This window comes from Pan troglodytes, chromosome 2 (genome assembly GCF_028858775.2).
Source record: "Pan troglodytes isolate AG18354 chromosome 2, NHGRI_mPanTro3-v2.0_pri, whole genome shotgun sequence".
NCBI lineage: Eukaryota > Metazoa > Chordata > Mammalia > Primates > Hominidae > Pan > Pan troglodytes.
The window spans coordinates 16,836,205-16,851,478 of record NC_086015.1 but is presented as its reverse complement, the minus strand read 5'-3'; the positions used below and the strand labels follow the sequence as shown (position 1 = coordinate 16,851,478).

Below are 15,274 nucleotides of genomic sequence, written 5' to 3'. Positions count from 1 at the left end.
TAAGGCCTGGAGGCAGGGAACATAAGGCTGATCCATGCTGACTTCTTAGAACTAAATCAAATGGAAGCACTTCAGCAATGACAGAAATGTGAATGGCTTTGTAACTTCACTTCATCCTCTCCATTTACACCATTTACACTTTGTAACTTAACATTCATCTTCTCCATTTCTGTAGCCCACACACTCCAGGTAACATCCTCTCCATTTACACTTCGTAACTTCACATTCATCCTCAGTATTCACATAGATCACACATGCCAAGTAACATCCTCTTCATTTATATAGGATGCATTCCGAGTAAATGACTTTGCAACTTCACTCCATTCTCATTTACACAGAGGTACACCAAGTAACCAAAGAGAAACCTCTAGAGTATTGAAACCCCAGAAAACTCTGTAATGGGGACTCTTGAGCCCTGATGCTCAGGCCTGCTTCCAACACTGTGGAGTGTACCTTTAAGAAATCTCTGCTTTTGCTTTCCTTGCTTTGTTTGTGCATTTTGTCCAATTCTTTGTTCAAGACGCCAAGAACCTGGACACCTTCCACCAGTAACCTCTGCCTGTTACTCAGTTCCAAAGTCGCTTCTACATTTTCAGGTATCTTTACAGCAGCCCCTCATTCCAGGTACCAATTCACTGTATTAGTCTGTTCTCATGATGCTAATAAAGACATACCCGAGACGGGATAATTTATAAAGTAAAGAGGCTATTGACTCACAGTTCCATATGGCTGTTTACAATTCATAATCATGGCGGAAGGCAAAGGAGGAGCAAAGTCATGTCTTGCACAGCAGCAGGCAAGAAGAGTGTGCGCAGAGGAACTCCCCTTTATAAAACCATCAGATGTTGTGAGACTTATTTACTACCAAGAGAACAGTATGGGGAAAACTGCCCCCATGATTGGATTATCTCCACCTGGCCCTGCCCTTGACACTTGGGGTTTATTACAATTCATAATGAGATTTAGGTGGGGACACAGCCAAACCATATCACCAGGTAACCCTTTCTAATGACTGAGGCTGCTCCCTACTCCAGGCCCCTCGCACTATCTATTTTGCTGCCGAGAACAAGGAGGAGCCTAGTAAGGGGACCGAATCTGCCTGTAACATTGGGAAACCCTGCAGTGGCCAAGATAACCAGTCAGGAGGGGCTCCAGGTCTGGGGGGAACTTCATTCCGGAAAACCAGCCCTGACCACCTACAAAGCCCTAAAGAGGCAAAGAATGGTGCAAGCCCAGCAGAAAGCCAGCCAGGCCCTGGGCATGGAGCCTTCGAGCTGTCTTCTCTGGTGACATGCTTCCTCAGGCCACAAGGCTGAATGATACGTAAACGCCCATGCCCCCAAAGATCCAAGCACTTCCTGTTCTGCTGGCTCTTCCGGCATTCCTGTGAAGTGAGCAGAAGGCCAGGTTTGCCCGTCTCTTTTCCCCTTTCAGATGACAAAACTGATGGTTTCCTTCCTGCTCTTTAGGTGCGCATAGACACAGGCAGGTCTGCAGCAGGTGAAATTTACTCAAGCTAGAGTGCAGTGGTGCCATCATAGCTCACTGAAGCCTCCAATTCCTGGCTCAAGCAATCCTCCTGCCCTTGCCTCCCAAGTAACTGGGACTGCAAGTGAGTGCCACCAAATCCAGCTATTTTTTTTAAATATATAAATGGGGTCTTGGTTTGTTTTCCAGGCTGCTCTTGAATGCCTGGCCTCAAGCAATCCTCCTGCCTTGGCCTCCCAGAGTGCTGGGATTACAGGTGTGAGCCACCATATCCAGCCCAGCTCTAGACTTTTAGAGAAATTTTAATAGTATTTTACACCACAGTGATTCCTTTTTTAAAAAAAATTTATGTCCCTAGTATGTAAAGTAAACACTAAAGTGATTCCTAAAGAATTCTTCCCTTTTATCACTTCCAGTAGGCCTCTGTGAAACCAAATCTACCTCCGCTTACAAGAAAGATGCTGGGCTGGCCTTCTCTCAAAGTCTTTCCAAACTTTTCTTGGCATTGACTTAGACACCCTAGGAATCTAACTTGAGAAAATATTTTCATTAAAAAAAATCTCAGGAAGTAAAACCTCCTGAATGATTACTGAGTTGACATAAATCTTATGTGTATATTCTTATCACAAAAAAAGTATCTTCATTTTGTGGGACACCAATTTATGTATTATTATTATTATTATTATTATTTTGAGACAAAGTTTCGCTCTTGTTGCCCAGGCTGGAGTGCAATGGCGCGATCTCCACTTACTGCAGCCTCCACCTCCTGAGTTCAAGTGATTCTCGTGCCTCAGCCTCCCTAGTAGCTGGAACTACAGGCATGTGCCACCACACCCAGCTAATTTTTTGTAACTTTAGTAGAGATGGGGTTTCACCATGTTGGCCAGGATGGACTCGAACTCCTGACCACAGGTGATCTGCCCACCTCAGCTTCCCAAAGTGCTGGGATTACAGGCATGAGCCACCGCGCCCAGTCGCTGGGTCTTACAGTAACTTTATGTTTAACATTTTGAGGAAATGCTATTCTTTTCCAAAGTGACTGCACCATTTCATATTTGCACTAGCACTGTACAGAGATTCCCATTTCTCTGTCCTAGTGAGTGTGAAATGGTATCTCACTGCAGTTCCAGTTTGTATTTCCCTGATGGCTAACGATGTGGATCATCATTTCACGTGTTCATTGGCCACAGAGAAATGTCTATTTGGATTCTTTACCCATTTTTCAATTGGGTTATTTGTCTTTATAGGTTTGTTGTTGTTGAGACAGAGTCTTGCTCTGTCACTCAGGCTGGAGTGCAGTGGCATTATCACAGCTAACTGCAGTCTAGAACTGCTGGGCTCACGTGATCGTCCCAGCTCAGCCTCTCGAGTAACTGGGACTACAGGCACGCGCCACCAGCCCCAGCTAATTATTTTATTTTTTGTAGAGACAGGGTCTTACTATGTTGCCTAGGCCGGTCTTGAACTCCTGGGCTCAAGCAAATCTCCCACCTCAGACTCCCAAAGTATTGGAATTATAGGTGTGAACCATAGTGCTCAGCCAATTTTCACAATAATCTTAAATACAAAAGCTAAGCAAAACAAATCAAGAGCATCTTTAAAAACTAGGCAGTCTGGGAGGCAGGGGCTGCCGTGAGCCGTGAGATGGCACCTTTGCATTCCAGCCTAGGTGACAGAGGGAGACCCTGTCTAAAAAAAACCAAAAACCAAAAAACAAAACAAAACAAAAAACGTCTAGGCAGTAGCTCGTGCCTGTAATCCCAGCTACTCAGGAGGCTGAGGCGAGAGAATCGTTTGAGCCCAGGAGTTCAAGACCAGCCTGGGCAACAGAGTGAGACCCCATTTCTAAAAAATGAACAAACAAAAACTAGGCAGTTTCGCCCAGTGGTTAGAAGCGTGGAGTTTGGAGTCAAGTCTCCAAATTTCATCTTCCACATATGCAAAATGGAGACAATAATAGGGGTACGTTATAGAATTGTGGTAGGCACAGTGAACTCCATCGCATGTTAGCTGTTTTCGTTACTATTTACTGTCTAAATTCGGTGATGAAATTATTAGGAAGTCTCTGTCTTGTTCTCTTCTGACCACTAAGAGGCGCACTTCGGAGTAGAAGAAACGCGGGCGGAAATAGCCCAAAAGCGGATTGGCTTCAACTTCTGGCGGAAGTAAATTCCTCCCTCCACCAGGTCTTATTAGCTCAGAAAGAATTCCAAATTTCTACCTAGTCCCAAGGATAGGTAGAATACATTTCTCAGTCCTATTCCTAGTTATTATGGTCTATCAAAACATGTATACTCAGAATTTTTGCGGCATTATTTTTTGACGTGTCTTTATTTTATTTAAAAGAGCCGGAGCCGGAAGTGCTTGCCTTTTTCCCTGCCAGGACCCAGGGGTTACGTCCCATCAGCCCTTGCGCGCCACCGTCCCTTCTCTCTTCCTCGGCGCTGCCTACGGAGGTGGCGGCCATCTCCTTCTCGGTAAGTGTTAATCCGTGGCAATCCGCATTCCTGCGGGGTTCATCTGGCCCCGTTGCCCAGTGGTGCGGAGGCCTCCCCTTCAGCGCGGTAGTGTCTGTGGGTATTGTTATTGTCAGCTTACCGGAGCGTGTACAGGGACAGAACGAAGCCGCCGAGTTGATAGGGCTTTGCGTCCCAGAGCCTCCTGCCCTCCGCCTGTAGTCAGAGCTGCGGGCTGCTTGTTTGTTCCTTGGCGGTGGAGGGTGCTAGTTGAGGCCAGACTTCGGGGTCTCATGGGGGCCGTGGGACGACCAGGGGTGGCCCAGCTTGACAGCTTTCAGCTGGGATCTGTGGATCCCAGCGCTCACCAATGTCGGCCCACGTGTATTCGTTCATGCCATGGCCGGCTTCTTCCGCTGCAGTCTCTGGCCCGAGGGCTGCTGCTGCGGGACCGCCAAGGAAAGACGAGCTGTAGGTCGGCTGGTTCAGCTGCAGGCAGAAATTCTGGTAGTATCTCTGGGAATATGAAGATGCAACTGCCCCCACCTTGCCTTCGAGGATATCATGGGTCAGAAGGCAGAGTCGTTTTGAATACGTGGTTCATTGAGTACCCACTCTGTGCCAGTTGGTGGCTGCGAATAGAGCAGAAGGGGTGCTGCTGTAGGAAATCAATGGCTCGGAAGACCACACTGAGGAAGGTGTGAGTTGATACTGGAAGATCTCCAGGTTTGAGGCATCTTCAGAGGTATATGGTGGTTTTGTGTGTGTTGAGGGTGTGGTAGCGCAGCAGCTCCCTAGGGAATGAGAAGATTTTATTGAACATTTACCCTGTGACAGGCACTGCAGGCATTCAGCGCGCAGTGTCATCTTCATTTTACAGGTGAGGAAAAGACTCAGGTTCAAGTAGATGGTCAAGGCCAGTACTACTGGAAGGACCATCTGGGGGTTCGGACACTGGTGGGGTGGGATTTGCTGCCCCTTGCAAATTGAGAGTGTCTTGGGGTCAGTTTTGATTTGCTCAGCTGTTGGCATTCTTTGGGCTCTGAGTGGGTGAGGTGACCCTTGACCTCCTGGGATCGCATCTGGAGAGTGCCTAGTATTCTGCCAGCTTCGGAAAGGGAGGGAAAGCAAGCCTGGCAGAGGCACCCATTCCATTCCCAGCTTGCTCCGTAGCTGGCGATTGGAAGACACTCTGCGACAGTGTTCAGTCCCTGGGCAGGAAAGCCTCCTTCCAGGATTCTTCCTCACCTGGGGCTGCTTCTTCCCCAAAAGGCATCATGGCCGCCCTCAGACCCCTTGTGAAGCCCAAGATCGTCAAAAAGAGAACCAAGAAGTTCATCCGGCACCAGTCAGACCGATATGTCAAAATTAAGGTATGTGGTCCTGGGATGGAAATGGGTGTGGGGTGAAGAAGAGAGTTTCCAACAGGCCGCCAGTTTCTGACATCACCTAGTCAGGATTATCTTTGACCGATGAACCGGCTTGTGGAAGAGCTTTCTGTAGAAATACAGGTCTCCCCCAGTGTGCCCTAGTGCTGGTACTTACGTCTCTTGATGTGTGAAGTGAAACTTTAATGAAAAGGGACATTTGGCCGTTTTGATGTGTTCAGAGGGCTTTGCATTTGTGTCATGTATTTTGGGTTGCCTTGTGACAGCAGGATCCCTATTTTATAGACAAGAAAACTCAGGTGCTGAGAGCAGTGTCTGCAGCTGTGCTTGCCATCTCTATCTACACAGTCCCCTCGCATCCCATTGGTGCCTCCTCCATTGCTTGGGAGTGGCAATGGCGGGGGTGCCTTCATACCTAGTGGCTAAAGCCACGAGCTCCTGGTTTTTCCCACCAAAAAAGTAAGGAAATAGTGAAGTCCTGTTACCAAAGGCAACTACTGTGTGGCATACTTCCTTTTCATTTGGTCCTTTTTTCCCTCCCCAAAAGGAAGAGTTCGCACTCTGCACAGACGCTAACCCACTTGTGTATTATTTCCTTCAGCGTAACTGGCGGAAACCCAGAGGCATTGACAACAGGGTTCGTAGAAGATTCAAGGGCCAGATCTTGATGCCCAACATTGGTTATGGAAGCAACAAAAAAACAAAGCACATGCTGCCCAGTGGCTTCCGGAAGTTCCTGGTCCACAACGTCAAGGAGCTGGAAGTGCTGCTGATGTGCAACAAGTGAGTTGGGTCCCACCTCTAGTTTTCAGGGATCAGAAGTTTGCATCTGTGTGAGCACTTCTGGCAGGAACTCTACAAACTCTTGGGATGCATTTTGGCGGGGGGTGTTGTACATTCTCTGAGGGAATCAGAAGTTGTTCCTTGCAGGATTTTAGAGAATGCTTGTTGGGGAATTCAAGGTGTTTCCTTTGCTGAAGGGAGGAGACTTGGTCTTCTAAGTGTAGAGACCCAAGACCAGGAAAAGACTGCTTTGTGAACACTGCAATAATAGCCACTTTCCACTACTACAATATCCTTTGGCTGTTGTTTCCAAAATGTTGCTTTCTTTCTGAAGGTGTCAAGCAAAAGAGTTGAACTCTGAAATATTTGAAGAGATTTATTCTGAGCCAAATATGAGTTGACCATGGCCCGTGACACAGCCCTCGGGAGACCCTAAGAATATGTGTCCAAGGTGGGCGGGGAGCAGCTTGGTTTTACATATTTTAGGGAGACATGAGACATCAATCAAGTACACATAAGGCATACATTGGTTTGGTCCAGAAAGGCGGCACTTCGAGGTTTTGGATAGATTTTCTGTTTCTCGTCGAGAATTGGTTATCACTAGAAAGGAATGTCTTGGCTACAGTAAGAGGTTGTGGAAACCAAGAGTGCCCTATTCAAGGAGGGAGTGCATTCAGATGGTTGCTGGGGGCCTTTGAATTTTATTTTTGGCTTACAAGTGGGAGAAGGTCAAACATGGACCTCAGACCTTAAGGGGCTCTTAAGTCTGTGCTGTGGTAAGGGGTATCTTCAGGGGCAGGAGGGCTCTGGAAAGTTTGGATTAGATGGAGAACAGGAGGAAACTTGGCAGGCAGAGAGTGCTTACACAAAGGTGTAGAGGTGAAAGCGCATGGAGGGTTTGCAGGGCATTGGTTCCAGGTGGGTTTTATTGGTTTTTGTTTTTTAAGATGAAGTCTTGCTCTCTTGCCGGGGCTGGAGTGCAGTGGCATGACTTCGGCTCACTGCAACCTCCACCGCCCAGTTTCAGGCGTTTCTCCTGCCTCAACCTCCCAAGAGCTGGGATTACAGGCATGCACCACCATTTCTGGCTAATTTTTGTATTTTTAGTACAGATGAGGTTTCACCATGTTGGCCAGGCTGGTTTTGAACTCATGACCTTAAGCGGTCTGCCTGCCTTAGCCTCCCAAAATGCTGGGATTACAGGCATGAGCTACTACGCCTGGCCTGGTTTGATTTTAGAGATAGACAGGCTCTGTGTTGCCCTGGCTACAGTGCAGTGGCTGTTCACAGCTGTGATCATGGCACACCACAGCCCCAAACTCAAGATGGGCTCAAGCTGTCTTCCTATCTCAGCCTTCCTGGTAGCTAGGACCACAGGCACACTCCACCCCACCCAGCTAGTTCTAGGTGTTTTGAGTAAGTTAGACACTTGGTGAGCTTTGTGTATAAAAGACTCAGTGACCTGCTTAGATCAAAACTAGGGCAGTGGAATGAAAAATTCTCATGGGAAGTGACAGTTTATTTTCTTCACTTACTGGTAAATGAAAGCCAAAAAGCTGAATTTTCCTAAGTAAACTAGAAAGAACATGGAGTGTGTGTGACTAACTAGGATATTTGTGTTTACGTTTACAAAGATAACTTTCACCTACAGTGGTTGTAGATACAAGTAATAAAAATGAACAAGACCAGTATTCTAACGTGGTTACCTTCCAAGATTGGAAATTTAACCAGGTGTTGAAATGCTGAAAATTTCTGTTAGAAAAGATGGGTGAAGGAATTAATGGTGGATACTGAAACCACAGTTGGCTGTATGAGTTGAACTGTAACAGGCAATACCTGTTGTATGGCCAACATGATTACTCAGTTGCAGTGCACATGTTGGCTAGTTGGCATATGCTCTGTAAGCGCAGCTTGGCAGTCTTTAAGATCCATAGAAATACTCTTTGACGTTTGATCTCTAAGTTCCATTTCTGGGCATTTGTCCTTAAGGAATGGAAAAGCAGGCAAACTAAAGCTAGTCATTGCAGCAATAACCCACTGGAAACAACTGAAAATATAATGAGAGAATTGTAGAGTGCTGGATAAAATGTTGTGGGTCCATTCAAAATGACTGGAGTGCTGTAGTGTGGAAAATGCCCAAGCTGGGGGGACACATTTAAAATGGTGGGTACACTCTGATTGTGATTATCAAATATATAGATGGACAAGGACAGGAGGGCTTTTTGAAAAGTAAAGACAGATGAGAAGTGTAATGTAACCTAAGTCTTTAAAACATAGAAACATTTAAAAATACAATTGCTTTGAATTTGAGTGGACTCATATAAAACAAGAATTGTCTGGATTTGCTGCCTTGCTGTTAAGGCAGGGTTCTTGAAAAGAGCTGTGTGTCCACTGCCTCAATCACTCCTCACAGTCCTGCTGCTTCTCTTTGCTGAAAATGCTTTAGGGGTGGAATGTCTGTTCTTAACCACTGTGGGTGGCTTCATAAATCACCTCCTTACTGAAGTGTGCTTGTTAGGCCTATTGGTTATCAAATGGGGCACAGTGTAGCTGCCTCTTAAAAAGTTGTGAGGAATGAGTTAGAACTGGATCTGAAGTCCTCGGGTATTAGGCATGGCTATGACTGGGTGACTAAGCATTGTTGCGTCTCAACTTGCTTTGTATCCTCAGCAGTCAAACCAGGTGCTCTTGGCTCCATTCAGACTCTTGGGTTCTGCTCTTGACCATTTTGCAAAGAGTTCTGAACCTTCATGGGCAAGGTCAAGCACCCTGTGACTGGGGGAGAACCTTTGAACCTGGAGTGTGGGCCTGGGTTCGCCCCGGATCCCTGTCCATTGCTTGCTGTGGGCCTTGGTTTCCTTATCTGTAAAATGGAGGTAATGCCTGGATTACAAGGCTGCTATAAGGATGAGAGGGGACAATGAGGGTACTTTTTAATGAAAGCATTCTTGTCACCACCAGGGAACCATAGTCAGGATTTGGGGGCATGTAGGTGTCATTCCACAGCCACTTACCAAGCAGCCCTCTCTTAGCTTGGTGCTGGGACTCATTGCCTCCCCAATGGAATTTTCCAAGTGTATTGAGGGCTGTCTTGCTCCTTACCTACTTGATTCTCTTGCAGATCTTACTGTGCCGAGATCGCTCACAATGTTTCCTCCAAGAACCGCAAAGCCATCGTGGAAAGAGCTGCCCAACTGGCCATCAGAGTCACCAACCCCAATGCCAGGCTGCGCAGTGAAGAAAATGAGTAGGCAGCTCATGTGCATGTTTTCTGTTTAAATAAATGTAAAAACTGCCATCTGGCATCTTCCTTCCCTGATTTTAAGTCTTCAGCTTCTTGGCCAACTTAGTTTGCCACAGAGATTGTTCTTTTGCTTAAGCCCCTTTGGCATCTCCCATTTGGAGGGGATTTGTAAAGGACACTCAGTCCTTGAACAGGGGAATGTGGCCTCAAGTGCACAGACTAGCCTTAGTCATCTCCAGTTGAGGCTGGGTATGAGGGGTACAGACTTGGCCCTCACACCAGGTAGGTTCTGAGACACTTGAAGAAGCTTGTGGCTCCCAAGCCACAAGTAGTCATTCTTAGCCTTGTTTTTGTAAAGTTAGGTGACAAGTTATTCCATGTGATGCTTGTGAGAATTGAGAAAATATGCATGGAAATATCCAGATGAATTTCTTACACAGATTCTTATGGGATGCCTAAATTGCATCCTGTAACTTCTGTCCAAAAAGAACAGGATGATGTACAAATTGCTCTTCCAGGTAATCCACCACGGTTACTGGAAAAGCACTTTCAGTCTCCTATAACCTTCCCACCAGCTGCTGCTTCAGGTATAATGTTACAGCAGTTTGCCAAGGCGGGGACCTAACTGGTGACAATTGAGCCTCTTGACTGGTACTCAGAATTTAGTGACACGTGGTCCTGATTTTTTTTTGGAGACGGGGTCTTGCTCTCACCCAGGCTGGGAGTGCAGTAGCACACTGACTACAGCCTTGACCTCCCCAGGCTCAGATGATCTTCCCACCTCAGCCTTCCAAGTAGCTGGGACTACAGATGCACACCTCCACACCTGGGTAGTTTTTGAAGTTTTTTTGTAGAGATGGTCTAGCCATGTTGCCTAGGCTCCCGAACTCCTGAGCTCAAGCAATCCTGCTTCAGCCTCCCAAAGTACTGGGATTACAGGCATCTTCTGTAGTATATAGGTCATGAGGGATATGGGATGTGGTACTTATGAGACAGAAATGCTTACAGGATGTTTTTCTGTAACCATCCTGGTCAACTTAGCAGAAATGCTGCGCTGGGTATAATAAAGCTTTTCTACTTCTAGTCTAGACAGGAATCTTACAGATTGTCTCCTGTTCAAAACCTAGTCATAAATATTTATAATACAAACTGGTCATTTTTGGGATTTTGTTTTTGAGACTCATGCTGTCATCCCAGCTGGAGTGCAGTGGCTTGATCTTGGCTCCCTGCAACTTCTGCCTCCTGGGTTCAGGCGATTCGATTAACAATTGGAGACGAGTCATGCAGAGAAAAGAAGTAACTTAGAATCTAATCTTTATTAACCTGGGATATCACAGAAAATACTTGGGCCTGCCACTTGTATTTCTTTGTCCTCAATACTGAACACTAGACACATTTGAAACCTTCCTCAGAAGGAAACAAACCAACTGGTTATGCCTGGGTGGTGGCATGGAAGATGCCCATTGTTGCCCAATTTGCTAATAAGTATTTTGAAATTAGAAATGAAACATGAGGTCCAAGCCTGTCCAGTTCCCTACCCAACCCATTCCTCCTCCCTGGAAAAAAGAAACCCGTATCATCTTCCAAATTTCTGATTCATCACTGCCACTTAAAAATGAACCGTTTTGAATTTTAAAATGTGAATAACTCAAGTATCTTTTCTTTTGAGATGCCCGGCCTGAGCACTAACTTCAGGCATTGCTGAATGCAGTGAAGAAACCAGAGTGGTGTCTGCTGCCTCCTGATCTTTTACAGCTGACAGCACAGCCTATTTCTAAATACTACTAGTTTGTGAGGCAGAGACACCCTCTGAAGGAACCAGACAGACTATGGAGGGGTACAGTGTGAAGTCACTGGAAAACTTCCTCACCCTATTTCTTTGGATGACTGTCCTGAGTTAAGGAAGGGGCCCAACTGTTGGCAGCCTCACAGCTTGGGCTGGGGACCTTTGAGTTGGGTCCCTGGAAAAGGCACTGTAAGCCCTGACCAGGAGCGACAGGGCCCCCAGTGAGATGGTGGAAGGGCAAAAGTAGAGACCTGCGGTGGTGGGATGGGGAGGCCTCGGACTTGGGTGGGCTCCTTTCTCTTAAGCGAGGGCCCACCTTGGTGCTGAGGGGACTAGCTGAGCTCCATTGAGTCTGTGCTGGGGGCTGAAGCGGAATCCTTCTGGATGCTTTCAAAGAGGGCAGCAAGTTCAGGGTTGGATCTGATTTGGGAAGAGAAGTCGGCCATGATGGGGCTTTTCCCCACCTCGGGGATGGTCAGCAGGGCAGCCACTGCCCTCATTGCAGAGCGCTTCAGTTCATCTTGCTTTTCAAACTCCTGCTTCACAGAACCAGCTTTGACCTAAAGTAGGAGACAGCAGAAGCAGCCATCCTTTATTGAGCCTGGCCCACACCACTGCCTCCTCACTGGTCTTTGGCTTCCTCTCTGCCCCATCATCTTCCCCAACATAAATCCCTGCTGCGAGGTCTCCTGAGGCTTCTGTCTCACCAGCTATTTCCTAACTCCACCTCCGGGCTTTTGCACTGGCTAGTTTCCCCACAGAGGTTCTTTGCCATTCAAATCAGCTTGAGTACAGCCTGAGGGGCCTCTGAGCAGCCAATCTGAAGTGCTCGCTTTTTGTTAATTGACAGTGGCAAGTACTGTGTTCCCATACTTACCTCCTACAGACCGCAGGGATCCAGCCTATACTTGCTGTGCTTAAAACCAGCTCTTAGCACCATATGACTAGACTGAATGAGTGGATCACCGCGATGGTCTTCTAGCAGCCTCCTCCCCACACTCAAGTCCCTGCCCCGCAATCAGTTTTACAGATGCAGCCGGAGAGTAAGCACCCCAAACTACCTCCTGCAGTTTCTGTTTCCTCTTCCCCCACCATCTCCCACCTAGGCAGAGGAGCTCAGTAATTCCTCCACTGCTTATGGACTAAAGTTCAAATTCCTTATTATGCTGGGCTCTTCCTAAAGAATTCAATGCAGTGGGTAACAGCTTGGCATTGGAGTTGCAGAGTCCTGTGTTCAAATGGCTCTGCCCCCAAGAGCTGTGACTTCAGGTAACTACATCTTTGAGCCTCATTTCCCCATCTATAAGTAAGAGCTGCCTCGTCGTAAGAGTTGCCAAGAGGATTAAACAACTTGACACAAGTCCACACTCCCTTCTCTGAAACCCCTGGAGCCAGATGTGCTTTGGAATCCAAGACATTTTGGGTTTTAGAAAGGTAATACTGTGCAGATAACATTCCCCGGGGGGGTTTGTACAATACCCTGTAATCAAATACATGAATACTCTACTACATGTATGAGTAATGTGATAGTACAGGTGTCCCTCAGTATCCATGGGAGTTTGGTTCCAGGATCCCAGGGGATGCCAAAATCCTCAGATGATCAAGTCCCTTATATAAAAGTGGTACATTGGTAAAAATTAAAGATCATAGCCTCATGCCACTTCAAGTCAAGTTGTGTGACAAAGAGATTCCTAAAAAGCTTTTGGTTGTCAGAGCTTGGTAGATTTCAGGGTCATGGGTAAGGACTGTGGGTGTGGATTTACCCAGGCTCATCCCTATGCCCAACAGACAGCATCCTCCGCGTGGCCAGATGAGTGGCTCTTGTGGAAACTCAGGGCAGAGCTTCTCTTGCCACCTCGGCTTTACTGCAAGAATGTTCTGGCACTGCAGTGCCATATATACCTCCCTCTTAAGAACTGGGACTTTTCTTGGTGCCATAGAGCTCAGAGAAAACCAGAAATGAGAGACTGTCAAAACTGGCCTGGCCCTGTAGAAGTGTTTTTTTGGATGGACTCAATAATAAGCATATGTTAAAAAATGTAAACTTACAAGGCAGGTTTCTATGAATAAACTACCAATTTTAGTGTTTTATCCACAGAAGATTTCATTTTTGAAAATCACCACTCTATGGGTATCTCTCCTCTTTAAGTGCCAACCTAAAACACTGCTCTCCTTTTGGTAATGATTCCCATCCTTAAAAAACCCAAATGTATTCTTTCATTCAACAGGTATTTACTAGGTACCACCTAGGTGCGCCAGGCTCTGCTCCCAACGCCAGCTCTCCATGAGGGCTTGCACCCCAGATCCCTCCTCCAGACCCTTCAGGCACTCCAGTCTAGCAGCAGCTTTGTCCTAGACCAGTCATCTGACCCAGCTTCCCAACAAGGAGGTGAGAGATTGACAGTAGGGAACCTATCAGGCTCAATGTTACATCTTTAGTATCTCCCACGAGGCTCAGCACCCAGGAAGTGTTTAATGAATGGAAGGAGAGACAGAGGTGGGTCTGAATCCAGCTCTGCAATTTACTAGCTGTGTAGCCTTGGCCAATAACAACCTCTCAAAGCCTCTGTTCCCCTGTGTATACAATGATAATAAGAGGTACTTTATAAGGCAATGACAATGATTAAATGAAGCACTTTCACAACATCACCTGCACTGCAGGAAGTGCTCAGTAAGGGTAACTGAACGACTGGCTGAGGACTCTGTAGGTGCTCCAGGGCCTGGGCTAGGGCTGGGCCAGGGACTTACCTTGGCAGTGCAGGTGGCCCTTAGTGGCTCAATGAGTCGGTCCACCCTCTGCAGGACAGGTGCAGGACACAGGGTGGCCAGCCGGGCAAGCATGATGAAGGTCAGCATCTGCCCAGAGGAAGGAGACGGTTCTTAATAAAATGGTGCAGGAGCAAGAGCAGCAGCCAGCCCTGGGAAAGAGCAGAGGCCCCACACCCGAAACCTGAAGCCCAAGTTCAGACCACTGTGAAGTCCTGCCAGAGTCTCTCCCTCTCTGGGTCTGTTTCCTCAAATGGTGACGCTTTCTTTGCCAACTACACTTGGATGACCCAAGGAGGAGCAGATAAGCACCAGGGAGGGAGTCGTTCTCAAGCTCAGCTGCCCACCAGTCAGGCAGATGCTGGGGATGAGTGAAGGGGGCTGCTGGGGCAGCTCTGGCTGAGTGTGGCCAGGTGGGAATGCAAACATGCAGCTTGGGGCCACTGGACTGTTTTCAAAAGAAATCCCGATTTTCATGTAAAAAAAAAAGTCTCGATTTTTAAATGATGACACCTGATTTCAAAACCAAACAAAAACTTTAACACCAACTAAACATGGCTGCAGGCCTAGATTCAGCCTGTAGGGGAATAATTGTCGTGTCTTTTGAAAATGGTCAAGTCCTCACAAAGAAGCCTTGCACACCATAAAGACTGGTTGTCTGAAATCCCCACGCCCTACCCATCTCCACACCCTGACCCCTAAGCCCCACAGCAAAGGAGGAGGCCCAGCCCACGGCAGCAAGGAGCAGCGGTGCTAGACTTCAGGAGCTATGACTCTTGGCTACTCCATGACCCTGTGCCCTAGAACTAGACAAGATTCTGTCTCCCCTGTGAACTGGGCGGTGTTCACTCCCTCTCTAAAGGCTCACTTGAAGACTTGATGACGCAAAGCTGGGGGCTCTATAGCTGTAACACCCACCCTCCTCACCCCAGGGGGTGGCAGCAGAGTGGACTCCAAGGCTGCACTGGTGCCTAGGCCCTGTCCTGCGCTCCTGGAGGGCAGGCATGAGAGGATATGGCCAGACTGGACGGAAGAAACAGACTTGCTCGATCCTGGGGAAAAATCCCCACAAGCTGGAGCTTTGGGCTGGCCCAGAACTCCTCACTCTGTGTCCTGGGGTCAGTAGCCCCACAAGATGCCTAATACCAGGCACACCCAGATGATGGAAGCTGAGTACACCCCTCCCACCTGGAGCCTCCCGGAACCCTGTGGTGGAAAGTCCTGTTCAGCTTTGTGCGCCCCATCATTTTCCACTAGTTCGCATGGCATACACTGGAAAACCCAACCCCCTTTCTCAACCAAGATCTTGGGGCTGGAATCCCAGAGAACTTATGTTGTTTCTTCTTTTCTCTTTCTTGGGGGT

At 47.4% G+C, this 15,274-nt stretch overlaps 2 protein-coding genes and 1 non-coding gene across 5 annotated transcripts in view; 2 read left to right on the top strand and 1 right to left on the bottom strand.

Moving 5' to 3' along the window:
• Window positions 1-1,469: 1,469 nt before the first annotated feature.
• On the top strand, window positions 1,470-9,413 carry RPL32 (ribosomal protein L32). The gene is made up of 5 exons (XM_001156825.7): window positions 1,470-1,612; window positions 3,835-3,965; window positions 5,217-5,317; window positions 5,934-6,115; window positions 9,237-9,413. Exons 3-5 carry the CDS (start codon window positions 5,222-5,224, stop codon window positions 9,364-9,366), a joined length of 408 nt encoding a protein of 135 aa, XP_001156825.1. The 5' UTR covers window positions 1,470-1,612; window positions 3,835-3,965; window positions 5,217-5,221; the 3' UTR covers window positions 9,367-9,413.
• Window positions 5,009-5,147, top strand: LOC112208827 (small nucleolar RNA SNORA7). The gene has a single exon (XR_002943381.1). It is a non-coding gene; the product is annotated as a small nucleolar RNA SNORA7 (small nucleolar RNA).
• A 1,243-nt stretch (window positions 9,414-10,656) lies between the features above and the next one.
• CAND2 (cullin associated and neddylation dissociated 2 (putative)) overlaps window positions 10,657-15,274 on the bottom strand; it is a 35,819-nt gene continuing 31,201 nt past the window's right edge. For all 3 annotated transcript variants that reach the window (XM_001156033.6, XM_009444926.5, XM_054681510.2), the window contains 2 exons: window positions 13,894-14,001; window positions 10,657-11,705 (listed from right to left, as the gene is read on the bottom strand). In XM_001156033.6, the coding sequence (XP_001156033.2) occupies window positions 11,478-11,705; window positions 13,894-14,001 (336 nt within the window). In that variant the 3' untranslated portion in view covers window positions 10,657-11,477. The remainder of the gene's footprint in view (window positions 11,706-13,893; window positions 14,002-15,274) is intronic.

Bases quoted from the DNA above. Each gene is read 5' to 3' on its own strand.
- RPL32 (XM_001156825.7), top strand. From the start codon at position 5,222: ATGGCCGCCCTCAGACCCCTTGTGAAGCCCAAGATCGTCAAAAAGAGA. The intron at 5,318-5,933 runs GTATGTGGTCCT...TATTTCCTTCAG, and splicing joins ACCGATATGTCAAAATTAAG to CGTAACTGGCGGAAACCCAG. The intron at 6,116-9,236 runs GTGAGTTGGGTC...ATTCTCTTGCAG, and splicing joins GTGCTGCTGATGTGCAACAA to ATCTTACTGTGCCGAGATCG.